The sequence below is a fragment of the Phalangium opilio genome, unplaced genomic scaffold (assembly GCF_054372755.1).
Source record: "Phalangium opilio isolate 3A_F unplaced genomic scaffold, DU_Popi_V2 ptg000662l_1, whole genome shotgun sequence".
In the NCBI taxonomy this organism is placed as follows: Eukaryota; Metazoa; Arthropoda; class Arachnida; order Opiliones; family Phalangiidae; genus Phalangium; species Phalangium opilio.
The window spans coordinates 629,825-643,895 of NW_028324246.1; the positions used below are offsets into that span (position 1 = coordinate 629,825).

General features: G+C 38.2%; 1 protein-coding gene across 5 annotated transcripts; it reads right to left on the reverse strand.

Annotated features, from left to right (window-relative positions):
- Positions 1 to 663: 663 nt before the first annotated feature.
- LOC149588192 (uncharacterized) lies at positions 664 to 13,934 on the reverse strand. Of its 5 annotated transcripts, none has more exons than XR_016380048.1 (8): positions 13,684 to 13,934; positions 13,519 to 13,590; positions 12,807 to 12,884; positions 12,579 to 12,715; positions 11,554 to 11,636; positions 10,271 to 11,452; positions 999 to 1,798; positions 664 to 923 (listed from the first exon to the last, which is right to left on the reverse strand). XR_016380048.1 is itself a non-coding variant. In XM_089863145.1 (8 exons), the coding sequence occupies exons 1-8, from the start codon at positions 13,732 to 13,734 to the stop codon at positions 3,285 to 3,287; spliced, it is 2,286 nt and encodes a 761-aa protein (XP_089719271.1). In that variant the 5' UTR covers positions 13,735 to 13,934; the 3' UTR covers positions 2,787 to 3,284. The 5 variants fall into 5 exon arrangements, 3 of the variants coding, with proteins under 3 accessions (XP_089719270.1, XP_089719272.1, XP_089719271.1); XR_016380047.1 differs by having other exon boundaries at positions 664 to 936; XM_089863145.1 differs by lacking the exons at positions 664 to 923; positions 999 to 1,798 and adding exons at positions 2,787 to 3,653; positions 8,364 to 8,677.
- Positions 13,935 to 14,071: the final 137 nt, after the last annotated feature.

The following is a 14,071-nucleotide window of genomic DNA, read 5'->3' on the forward strand; positions in this document are numbered from 1 at the left end:
AGGTGAAACCGTGAAACCAGAAGCACATACCTAGATAATGATTGTTATCACAAGTTCGTAAGAAGATTAAAACACATCTTATGTTGTTATCTATGTGCTTTTGGTGAAACTATGAATAGTCTAATTCCCAATAGGATATGTTCCATATGTTTGTCACTGGTTAGTGAGAGATTGTCATGCAGTGACGTAGTTGAAACGTCATAGATTCTCGTAAAGGGACGCCTGCTGAGGCGCTGTCAAAGCTAGGCAATTACTATGGACTAAATAAGAAGATGGACTGCAAAATTAACCGAGTGTAGTCAATTCTCGCTTGTCGTTCTAGAACTAGCTCTCAATAAGTCTCTAGTATTGCAAGTTCCAGCAGATCTCACACGAGTTCTTGATTCTTGAACCATAGCGAACTAGATATTCACTTTGTATTTAATGGTGCTAGCTTGAACTGAAAGTTTGGGAATGCCATATAGACAAATTCGTTTATTACAAACAGAGAAACCAAAGTGAAAAACCACAAGTATGAATTAAACGTAAAGTTAAGCTTAGCAACAATTTTGCTGTCTCTAGCTTGGCTTTGCTGAAAACCAACTAGCACCAGAAGTGATGACGACGATGAAGTAATTGAAGAAGAAAATTAAGATTCAAAGCAATAAAATATTTTTCAATTACTTTGGTAAAAATATTATTCTTTAATGGCGAAGATACAATTACTGATATTCCATTTGTAGTATTAAATATTGTTCATTATAGTTAAATAAACGGTTATGTTCCATATTGTTCGTTAAGGTTTTTTTAAATAACTAACACAAACACAGTATTACTACTTCTAGTTCCCAGTTAAGACGTTAGGCTAGTTACATTCCAAAATTTTATAATACCATATAGCCTGTCCGTTTATTATTCCGTAACGAAAGGTTTTTACAATTTTTCTATGAACAGAAACTTTTCTCTTAGTGAGTATAGTCAAGAAACGAAAATCAAAACGCGCAGTGCGGATTACTCACTAGGCACTGGAGCTCAGTGGTCCCCGATGGTGTTGATCCGGCACTGAAAAAGCATTGCGCAATTACCAAAATTTAAAAGTTTTAAATACCCATTATGCTTAACCACAATTCATTTCATTAGTTCAAGTGATAACTACGTTGATGTCGGATCAAATTATTCTTCTGCGTGCTGCCATAATCACAGTGATCACATTTGAATGGTCTTTCACCACTGTGAATGCGTTGATGTACGATTAAATAATTTTTCAAGTTGCAGGCGTAATCACACTGATCACATTTGAAGGGTTTTTTACCACTGTGAATGCGTTGATGTATGCTCAAATGACACTTCCACGTACTGGCATAGTGACACTGATCACATTTGAAGGGTTTTTCACCGATGTGAATTCTTTCATGCGCGATTACATTAGATTTCTGAGTACTAGCATAATCACACTGATCACATTTGAATGGTTTTTCACCACTGTGAATGCGTTGATGATTGATCAAATGACTCTTCTTAGTGCTGGCATAATCACACTGATCACATTTGAATGGTTTTTCACCACTGTGAATGCGTTGATGATTGATCAAATGACTCTTCCACGTACTGGCATAATCACACTGATCACATTTGAATGGTTTTTCACCACTGTGAACGCGTTGATGTATGCTCAAATGACACTTCCACGTACTGGCATAGTCACACTGATCACATTTGAAGTGTTTTTCTTTGGTACCCTTTCGAATGCGAAGTTCAAGGTCCCTTTCATATCCAGGTGAATATTCGCATCGAGTTGAACATTTCATCTTGGATTTTCCTACAGAAAGGAAATAAATTAAAACTTCTCATAAGATATCATACAACTGGCATCAAAGACATTGTACTGTGCAAAGGCAATTGATATAACAGGTTAAGCTTAGACTTAAAAAGACACAAAGGCAAAGAAAACAAGTTCGGAAACAATAATAGTTTGCGCGAATTTTAATTTTTATCCAGCCCGAGCCGTTAAACCCTCTGCAGACACAATTGCAATTAAATATTGATGAGCTTTGCACATTGCATTATCTTAAGAATAAATGTTTAAACAGGAAATGGATTTTTTTCTATTTGGAATCTTTAAGAGCCCATAGACCCCATACTAATTTCTGATTGAAGGTAAGACGAGTAAGGGCTAAAAACTTTGTTAAACCACCTGATGCTCCTTCCTAGAGTTTCATTGACTAATCATCCTACGTTTACTCGTTCACACCACGCAAAGCTAACTAGTTTACAATCGGGCTCTTCGCTGACAGGTCGATAGCTACGTCATTGACACTTAGCTTCTAACTTCAAATACAATAGGTGTGACGTCAGGGGTGAGGGTTGCTATATCTCCTCCCCTTTAAATCAAGCAGAAAGGCCCAGAAAATGGTAAGACGAATATTCCAAGCAGATGAAAAACGTGTATTCTTGGTATTAGCATGGTGTTAGTGCAGCTTTCTCGAATTCGGAAATTAACTAATTGTGACTGTGTTTATCCGATGAACAAACAAAAAAAAAACCTTTCCCAAATATACCTTTGCGAAATACAGAATGAAAACTTTCCCAAAATATACGTGACAATATGAACAACCATACTCCGTCATTAAACCTCTGTAGGTGATACACATACAAAGTAGTGAAAAAACACAAAAATGAATTCTACGGTAGCAACAATTTTGCTGTCTCTCTTGCTTTTGCTGAAACCAACTAGCACCAGAAGTGATGACGACGATGAAGTAATTAAAGAGGAAAATTAAGATTCAAAGCAATAAAATATTTATCAATTACTTTGGCAAAAATATTATTCTTTAATGGCGACGATACAATTACTGATATTCCATTTGTAGTATTAAATATTGTTCATTATAGTTAAATAAACGGTTATGTTCAATATTGATCGTTAAGGTTTTCTAAATAACTAACACAAACACAGTATTACTACTTCTAGTTACCAGTTAAGACGTTAGGCTAGTTACATTCCAAAATTTTATAATACCATATAGCCTGTCCGGTTATTATTCCGTAACGAAAGGTTTTTACAATTTTTCTATGAACAGAAACTTTTTTCTTAGTGAGTATACAGTTGTCAAGAACAGTAATATTTGAAACGAAAATGAAAACGCGCAGTGCCAGACTACCCACTAGGCACTGTAGGCATGTGCCTAGGGGCCCTGGAGCTCAGGGGTCCCCGATGGTGTTGATCCGGCACTGAAAAAGCATTGCGAAATTACTACAATATAAAAGTTTTAAATTCCTAGTATGTTTAACTACAATCAATTTCATTAGTCCAAGTGATTTCTACGTTGATGTCGGATCAAATTACTCTTCACGTTGCAGGCATAGTGACACTGATCACATTGGAAGGGTTTTTCACCACTGTGAATGCGTTGATGTCTGATCAAATGAGTCTTCACGTTGCAGGCATAGTGACACTGATCACATTTGAAGGGTTTTTCACCACTGTGAATACGTTGATGATTGATCAAACTACTCTTCTGAGTGCAAGCATAATCACACCGATCACATTTGAAAGGCTTTTTACCACTGTGAATGCGTTGATGTCTGATCAAATGATTCTTCACGTTGCAAGCATAGTGACACTGATCACATTTGAATGGTTTTTCACCACTGTGAATGCGTTGATGATTGATCAAATTGTTGTTTATTAACGGGAGGCAAAAAACTACGCAGTCTTTCATATAAGAACAAAAAGAGAACTGGCTTTTATTTATGACGCATACATACAGTTGAAAGTTATAAAGTACGCGACATAGGTGCCATCTATACTATATTTAATAAAGTTAATAACTTCAATCTATTCGGCATTCTGTGTTTTCTATATATGTCTGTCTTTTCTAACACTCTCCCTTGTCGAATAGATTAATACACTTCGTAACCAAATTGAAAATAGTTCACTCGATTCCAATCGAAGCACAGTGCTGTTTAGTCTTCCTTCCATTCAATGTTTTCGTCAACAAATCGGCTGGATTTTTCGCTGTTTCCAAATATTGAAACTTAACTCTCCCTGCTTCGACTAGATCCCGCAAAAAGAATTTCTTCAAGTCTATATGTTTATTCCTTTCCGACGTGATGTGATTTTTGGCGATGCAAATCGCTCCTTGGTTATCCACGGAAATTTTAATAGGGTCTTCGACAAATTGTTCTTGTCCGATTTCCGTCATAAAGTTCTTCATCCAAATGGCTTCTTTTGAGGCGTAACACATCGAAATGTATTCAGCCTCGACGGTTGATAAGGCTACCATGCTTTGCTTCTTTGTACTCCAACTGATGGCTGATTGACCCAGAGTGAAGATGTATCCGTTGAAAGATTTTCTGTCTGTAGAATCCGAGCCCCAGTCAGAATCTGCGAACCCAAGCACGCTTTGCTCTTCCGTTTGTTTGTAGATTAATTTGTATTCTCTGGTACCTATCAGATACTTCAATATGTGCTTTATGCCATTTACATGTTCGTTAGTTGGTCTTTCATTGAATTGGCTCATGAATGAAGTGGCGAATGAAAGGTCTGGTCTCGTTCCTCCTGCCAAATATAGAAGATGACCAATCGCTTGTCTGTATGGGAAATTAGTCCTATTTTCGCTATTTTGCCATTCTTCGTCCGAGGTTTTCTTATATTTCATACCAATGTCCAAAACTGTTACGTTTGACTTCGCTTCGCTCATGTTGTAAGTTTTAAGAATGGTTGTAATGTAATTGTGCTGATTAAGACTAATTGACCCATCTTCGTGATGCGATACTCCGAGTGAGAGAATATGAACGATCTTTCCCAACTCACGAACGTCGAAATGTGCTTTCAATTGATCTCCAAATTCGTTTAGCTCTGCATCCGATTTTGCAACTACTGGTAAATCATCCACGTACACTCCGACAATGATGTTCTTTACGCTGTTGAAATAAATGCACGGATCGGCTGTCGAGCGTTTAAATCCTATTTCTTTCAAGAACTTATCCAAAGTAAAATTCCATTCTCGGCCTGATTGGTGTAAGCCATATAGGCCCTTCTTCAGTTTGCACACGTACTCAGCTTTGTTTTCTTCTATAAAGGGATAAGGTTGATCCATATATACATCGTGTTGTAGGGATCCATTCAAGTAAGCGGCTACTAGATCGTAGTGTCTGTCCTTCCATCCTAGAATTACTTTCAGTGCAAGAAGGATTCGTACAGATTTGACCTTGAGTACAGGGCTGAAAGTATCTTCATAATCTATTCCTGGTGTTTGCGTATAGCCCCGTGCAACTAGGCGAGCGCGGTATCTTTTTAAATCCCCATTTTCATCAAACTTTCTTTTAAAGATCCATCTATTTCCAACAATATTCGTATCAACTGGTTTTTTGACGAGATCCCACGTGTCGTTGCGTTTGAGATTGTCGATTTCTTCTATCATCGCGCTCTTCCATAGGTTGGCGTCAGGCATAGAGAGAGCTTCAGTTACGGTTTGCGGTTCAGCGTCACCGTGAGAATAAGCGACTTTACAATTAGGTAATCTATATTCTCGCTTCTTGGCTTGTCTCTCGGATCTTCTGGAAGTTTCATTTTGCGCTAGTTCCGGAAGTGAAATTAATGTACGATCTTCGTCATATCGTGTATTATCTTCGTCAAACAATTCTATGTTCATAATTTCTTCAGGTTCATCATGCTGTTCACCTTCTTCTATTTCTTCATCAATTATCGACTGATTATCGATTTGATCTTCATCTTCAGTTGTAATAAAGGGAACATCTTTGGAATCATCAGGTGACTGTTTGCTCTCGTCGTTTTTCGCTTTCTTCTTGAAAGGGAATGCAGTCTCTTCAAATTCAACATCTCGACTTACGAAGAATTTATTTTCCTCTTTATTCCAAAGTTTGTACCCCTTTACGCCAGGAGGATAGCCAATAAAGATGCATTCGATAGCTTTGGGCTCTAGTTTTGTTCTTAAGGCGTCGTTTACTCTAGCCCAAGCTCGGCAACCAAAAATTCTTAAGTGTTCAACGTTAAGAGGTTGCCCGGTCCACAGTTCTTCCGGAATTGACCCATTAGCTCCCTTTGATGGACATTTGTTTCGTAAGTATGCCGCAGTTGCAGCCGCGTCAGCCCATAAGGTATTCGGAATTCCTGACTCTATTAATAGACACCTTGTCATATCGAGCAATGTTTGATTGAATCGCTCAGCTATACCGTTTTGTTGCGGGGTTCTTGGTACGGTTAGCTGATGTTTAATTCCGTTTTCCACTAAATATTGGTCAAACTCGGTGCTGCAATATTCTCCGCCATTGTCGCTTCTTAATGTTTTTATTTTTCCTTCGTGAAATCGCTCTACTTCTTCCTTATATTCTCTGAATTTTTCGAAGGTTTCGCTTTTGCGTCTCATAGGATAGATTCGAATATATCTCGACCAATCGTCCACAAATGTCACGAAATACCTTGACCCTCCTTTTGACATAGGATTTATGGGACCCACTACGTCAGAATGAATTAATTCAAGAGCTTTTTCCGTTTTCTTAAAGCTTATAGTTGGAAAAGGTTTACGTTTCATTTTGCCACGTATACAGGTGGAGCATGCTTCTTCGATTGCTATTTCATTTTTATCTTCTTCGGACTTCACAAAAAGTTTCTTCTCATTTGTTAAATCTTTTACAGCTGTTAAATGAAGGTGACCTAGTCTTTTGTGCCATAGTGATGTTTCGTCCTGTTTCGTTTTCATAGCCTTCGGGTTTGAATCGGTTCCGTTGTTAATAAATTGACCCTCCTCTATCATAAAAAGTCCGTCTCGTCGTTTAGCTTTTAAAAACGGGTGGGAGGCGTTTTTGTCGAACACTTTCGCCTCGTCCTCATCAAAGGTGACGATAAGGCCCTTCTCTAGCATTCGGCTTACTGACAACAGATTACAGTCTAGCTCGGGTACTAGTAAAACTTGCCCTAGGGTGATATTCGTTTCTTTGTTTTCTTGGCGGACTTTGAACTCTACTTTCCCCTTTCCGATAGCCTTCATCTGCGCCTTATTTGCCGTTTCTACTAATGATGAAATAGTCGTTAAATCTCGCAATTTTTCTTTATATGGAGTCATATGATCTGTCGCCCCACTGTCTAGAATCCATGTTATAGATTCTTCTTTATCATTTTTCTTGGCTAATAGAGCTCGATTTACTGTTACTGGTTGACTTTCTTGAGCAACTTTAGCTTTGGATCGACTTTCGCTTTCTTTTCGATTTTTCTCTTCTCTCTTCAGTTCTTCAACAGTTTCACATTCTTTAGCGATGTGTCCCAATTTGCCGCATGAATAGCAAATTACGTCTCGTTGTGGTCGTCTATGGGTATATCCCGATCTTCTGTGATCTGCTTGAGTATGCTGATATTGTTTTGATTTTGACGTCATCTTCTGATTTTTGATAAATAAGGCTTGTTGATTTTCTCTTGTCGATTCTTCGTCTTTGCATTTAGCTTGGTGGTTCTTTCGCTTCTCTTCGACTAATAGCTTGGATTTTAACAGCGTCGTTGTTAGAGCAGCTGGATCATGCTCGATACTTTGAATTAAGGCTTCGTACGACTCAGGTAAGCCCAAGAGCATTATCATCGCCAACTCTTTATCGTTAAAACCATAGCCACATGCTTCTAATTTTCTATGAAAGTCCATGATACGTCCTAAGTAGTCTTTCATGAGTTCCCCATTCTTCAGTCTCACGTTTAGAAATTCTCGCATGATATGTAGTATGTGCAACAGGCCATGCTTAGTATGTAGGTCACGTAATGTTACCCATGCTGTTGAAGCTCTTATACACTCACCGATGTCGTCTAGGTAGCTGTCTTCGACGATCAGAAATATTAAACTTATAGCTTTATCATTACTTCTTCTCTCCGCGTCGCTCATAGCTGGTCCATAACCAGGATCTACTGCATCCCAAACATTCTTTTGAATGAGTGCTGACTTCGCTCTGATGGACCACGCGTGATAATTAGCGTCCGAAAGTTTCGGGATTCTGAATTCGTCCGAGGCTACTGCCATGTTGCTAAACCGTTGCGGTCCTTTGTCTTCAAATTAACTACGTACGTCTTTATTTAGTTAATTTTCTTCGCTTCAAAGGATAGCACGTTTTTGCGCGTCGTTGGATTTACTTCAGCCTCCAAACTGTGAAATTTGCGTGTTCTGGGCCCATAACCTGTTGTTTATTAACGGGAGGCAAAAAACTACGCAGTCTTTCATATAAGAACAAAAAGAGAACTGGCTTTTATTTATGACGCATACATACAGTTGAAAGTTATAAAGTACGCGACATAGGTGCCATCTATACTATATTTAATAAAGTTAATAACTTCAATCTATTCGGCATTCTGTGTTTTCTATATATGTCTGTCTTTTCTAACACAAATGACTCTTGCACGTACTGGTATAACCACACTGATCACATTTGAAGGGTCTTTCACCATTGTGATTACGCTGATGTATCATCAAAGTATTCTTCCACGTACTGGCATAGTCGCACTGATCACATTTGAAGGGTTTTTCCCCACTGTGAATGCGCTGATGTCTGATCAAATGACACTTCCACGTACTGGTATAGTGACACTGATCACATTTGAAGGGTTTTTCTTTGGCACCCTTTCGAATGCCAGGTTCAAGGTCCCTTTTATATCCAGGTGAATATTCGCATCGAGTTGAACATTTTTTCTTGGATTTTCCTACATATAGGGAATAAAACTTCACACAACTGGCATCCAAAACATTCTACAGTACTGTGCAAAGACAATTGATACAACAGTTATGCTTAGACACAAAGGCAATGAAAAAAAGTTCGGAAACAAATGTAATTCATGTCATTAAACCTCTGTAAGCGATACACCTACAAAGTAATGAAACAACAAGTCACGTAAAAAAATTTACGTATTAGCTAGGTGTGGTTAGGGGTGGGGAGGGCGTGTTAGTTTCGTATGTGCTAATGTAGTACAGTATTCACGTTTTCTAACTCGTTAAGGTAATGTTCCAGGTGGCCCAACGGTTGGGGTAAAGTAAGTTCTTACCACACCTAGCTAAATAGGTCTTTTCGTCTATCCAGCCTCCAGACACAAACCACAAACATACACACTCTCAGTCTCAGATCATAATCTTAAAAGCCAGTATGTCCTTCTCACCGTAGATGACAACTATAAATAAGTAACAGCGACCTAGCCTTTACACATAGTGCCCTTTCCGTATGAAAATGAATCTCTCATTCTAACTACCTTGCCCATATTTCCCATCCCTCCGCGCCAACCCAACAAACCGGTCTATAAAGAAAATATTATATATATTGCACTACATTGCAACTATTAAGTCAGAAGAAATTAAAACGTCTTGGATAGTTTGCAACGATAATTAAAACATAATTTTGGCGTGAGGCTCTACCCAAATCTCAAGGATGTTTTGACCTTTCGCAAAAAAAAAAAAAAAAAAGAAAGAAAAAACACCATTTCAATATAAAACCCTTGTTTTGCATACATTAAAAGTCATTTACAATATATTACTAATGGTATCCATTACATTTTCAATAATAGATCGTTTCATATTTCATTATCAGTTTGACCAAAGCCGATAAGGCTTCACACACAGAGGGTCTGTATCTTGGGCCTGGGTGAGCTACATAATATATTCGCTCGCCCCGCGGAGGAAAATAATTCGGTGACGCGGCTCCTTCTGCTGTAACCGATTGACCAGTTACATAGATTCGAGAACTCTTATGAAGACTGAGTAGAGTCTCTAAAGTATTCTTTAGATGAAACTATTCACAATTACAAAGACCATTTAGGAGTAAAGTATATAAAGATCTTATCAATCTGAGTAACGTTTGATTGGGCTATTTAAGACGCCAGGGTGGACGGGTATCTGTTTTTACGGTATAATTGTTACCCGAGTTGTTACATGAAGTTATCCTTTAATGTATAGCATAAATGCGGCGTTAGCTTATCTATGGAGTGAACTAGATACATTTATCTCCTTTTCATAATCTTAGGCGTAAAGAATCAATTCAATTATTGATGAAGAGGTTGAAAAATCGCGGGGCTTACAGAAAATATACAGTAGGTATGGAAAGAGGAAAAGAACGGACGGACGGACAACATTAATTTTTGTGCGGGGTTAAAAAACCTGTTAGGGGGCTACCACTAGAAAATTTGGAAATATATACACTGTTTTTGGTGAGGACCCTTCTGTATGTGGGTACATTTCCGCAATTTTTGAATCTATGTTCCAGTCCCGAAACTCGTTGCTGATGAGTCTTAAAGAATAAAATGACTTACCAATTGCCGAACTAGCGGAAGATGAATTACTTTCTGAAGTCTTTGACGGATTACTTTCCGAAGTCTTTGACGGATTACTTTCTGAAGTCTTTGACGGATTACTTTCTGAAGTCTTTGACGAATTACTTTCTGAAGTCTTTGACGGATTACTTTCTGAAGTCTTTGACGGATTACTTTCTGAAGTCTTTGACGGATTACTTTCTGAAGTCTTTGACGGATTACTTTCTGAAGTCTTTGACGGATTACTTTCTGAAGTCTTTGACGGATTACTTTCTGAAGTCTTTGACGGATTACTTTCTGAAGTCTTTGACGAATTACTTTCTGAAGTCTTTGACGGATTACTTTCTGAAGTCTTTGACGAATTACTTTCTGAAGTCTTTGACGAATTACTTTCTGAAGTCTTTGACGGATTACTTTCTGAAGTCTTTGACGAATTACTTTCTGAAGTCTTTGACGAATTACTTTCTGAAGTCTTTGACGGATTACTTTCTGAAGTCTTTGACGAGCTACTTCCAAATGTATCAAATCTGCACACTTTAGTATTAACTTCAACTTCGATTGCAGGTACTTTTGGTAAATCGCTTTCCATAGAGACGGGGGTCAATTCCGATGGTTCGTTGGAATCGGGCTCGGGTTTACAAACATACAACGGCACATTCAATGAACTTAAATCAACATAGTTCAGTTTTGGCAAGCGCAGATTCATAGTTTGATTTTGTGTATTGTCAGTTTTCTTCGAATCTGTCAAAGTGGTTTCGGATTGGTCACTTAGCGAATTGCTTGACAATTCCCAATGTTCTTCGAGACACAATTTCTTGGATCGAGTTGAAATACTCTCATTTCCTCTCTTTGTCAAGGAAATTTGTGATTTAGAATAAGAATTGTCAATAGTTTTAAGAAAGTTTTCAGGAGGTTTTAGTCGCGAATCCGTTATTGGGAGAGGAGACATTTTAAACTGTTCTTCGATCTCAAGGTTAGGTAAATAAGGAACACAGTCACTGTATTTTAGTTTAGGAATACATAGTTTCATAATTCGCGTTCCAAGACCCGCGTTTTTAGACTTTTTTGAGGTAGTTTTAGTTACGGTGTTAACTTTGTCAATCTCCTCCGCGTCACATCCGGGTGATTCTTCCTTAATACCTTCTTCGGTCAGTGTGCCTTGGACATCGCAATCACCTTCAGCTTTTACCAATGAACCGTAATGATTAAAACGAAAAAATAAACATAATATATGGTTTTATTAAACGAGCGCAACATTAGGTTGCGTCAAAGCCTACCCATACCAGATTGCTCGGGGTTCGTATCTTCCACTTTAAACAGACTTTGGTAAATGTTGCTGGGTATCTCAGCTGGTATACTTAGCGAACTACCATTAGCGAATAAAAAACCATTAAAACTGATATAGCAATGAACAGTAATAAAAGATTAATACATTTCCACAGAAGGGGATAATAAAAGAAGGATGGCACTCTGTATCCTCTTAATACTTTACTTATATAACATGATTCTTCCCAGGATCAATCTATTTGTTCGCTCTCCGGCTCTTGAAACTTAAAAGGGACTGTAAATACGTCACAAATACCACGCGACGCCAAAGACTCCAAATGGAGTGAAACTGGACACCTAGTCATTGTTTTTAGCGTGATTGCAGAACCAATTCCCTGAAGTGGACGTTTTTGAAATAAAACCAACTAAGCTTCTTTGAACCACGCCTTTCCCCAATCACGTTCCTGTGACGAACTTTTAATAATTTTTACCCACCCGCGACGCCGCCGTTACAGACCAAGCTATGGTGAATTATATAACTGTATGGCACTAAATCCTCAGCGTTCATCCCACAAACCTCGTCTTAACGTGGGACAAAAACGCATGCGCCTTGGCAAATAGTTAAGCGCTGATACAGTAATGACGATTGACGAGGGAACTATTTATCGCGAAATGTGATTCGGTTTAGTAACCTTGCTCCAAATGGAAAATGATGTTCTGAAGAATCATGTTACAATTACCCCACCGTTTTGTGCTTGTGCACTTCTCTAGAAGTATTATACACCTTTGATTTTATTCACGAGTCTCTTGGCAAGGCTTAACGATTGAAATTTTATTGACGCGAAATAGTCAAATAAAAAATTATAATTGAGCTTAAACTTAACCACAGTCGAGACTTGGCTGTGGTTTAGTTTAAAGAAATGGCATTAGATGCTCCCATAGTCGAAGGGCGGAGTTGACTGGCCCGCTAAGCTTAATTAGCTAAGGCTAGTGTTAGCTCCGCCCTCGTGGACAAGTTCTCACATGGTTCTGCTTTAAATACCTTTGTATTTGTTCTTCTGTTTGTTGCTTTATCACAATTGGATGCAATAATTCCTGGCCATTCAATCCTGAATCATTTTCAATAGGTTCTAATTTCACGCATTCATTGTTGGCTCTTTGATGCATTCCTCTTTCCTCCTATGTTTTAAACAAGTAAAAATAATTCAAACTTAGGTGATACTTTTGACCTGATACTCTTTCACATCGACTATGAAAATATGTCACAAACCATTAGATCTTTAATTTTATTTTCCAACTCTTTAATGACCCCATTGAGCCTTCCAATTTCGTCCATTAAACCATTGCACTGCAAAACAAAATTGGACTTTCTTATTTGCAGACTGTCTTTTAAAGTGTCAAGCAATGCTGCAATGACATGGACAAAGGGGGGGGGGCTCATTTGGTTTCGTTCTTAAAGGGCAGCACTGGATGCAAAGGAGGCACGTGTTTCTAATCACCCATCAATAAACATTGGTTTACTTAAGGTTTTTCTATTATGATTTTTACTTTAAATCAAATTTCAGCTCCTGTGGCACTTCTAGCACGCTGATTAACATCCAAGACACCAATAGGGACTAGGCAATTCGGGCTTAACTCCGCCCCCAGCGCCATTATGGTATGTTTTTTTAACAGAATGAAAGCTACATAAGTCGCTCCTCCCGGTATGTTTTTTAGCACTAGTGGAAGGTAGCCTGCCGTTGCATGACATAGCATTGCCAAGTCCCTATTTTATGTGACCAAAGGCAGGAACCAATCAGCCTTCCACAAGGGCGGAGCTAGAACTAGCCTTTGATAGGTTTATAGGCAAAGTCGACTCCACCCCTCTAGTGCCAATTGTTTAAACTAAACCACAGTCTAAGCCGAGACTTGTTTTTAAGGAAAGGGACACTGTATTGACGGCTTGATCTTGTACCAACCAAAACACTAGGCTTGAAACTTACCTTTGCTTTTAGTTCCTTGATTTGATTATCTTTGCTTAAGTGATCATAATTACAATCATCCTCCTCCATTTCCTAAAAACAAATTCCAGTTTATCAAATTTTAAAATTTCTTTTTAAACACTAGACAATGGAAATTATGGAATAGTTCAATTATTTCCCAAGTACCTTTTCTTTAAATGTCATCCTTTGAAGATTTATGAAAGTAATGAAACTCATTTCGAAAATGTCTAACTTTTCAAACTGGAGCTATTTTATGAAAAAAAAAACAGCAAATCCTTTGGCGACAATCATTCCCAGTGTTTTCAAAAAAAAAAAATTGTGAGAGCAGACAGAAAGAGAAAGGCCACATGTTACAGAATAATAAGAATTAAATATACCCCAAAATTCTGAAATAGTAGAAATCCTCCTGTGCATCGTCTGCTAAAACATTCTAAATTACCACAGCCGACTCGATCACGCTTTTTGCTGCACGCGTTATAGTGGCCGTCGGCAGGCTTAGAAATAAGGTTTATTTTTGAACTAGTCCTCCGGACCAGAGACCCCTGATGTCTTA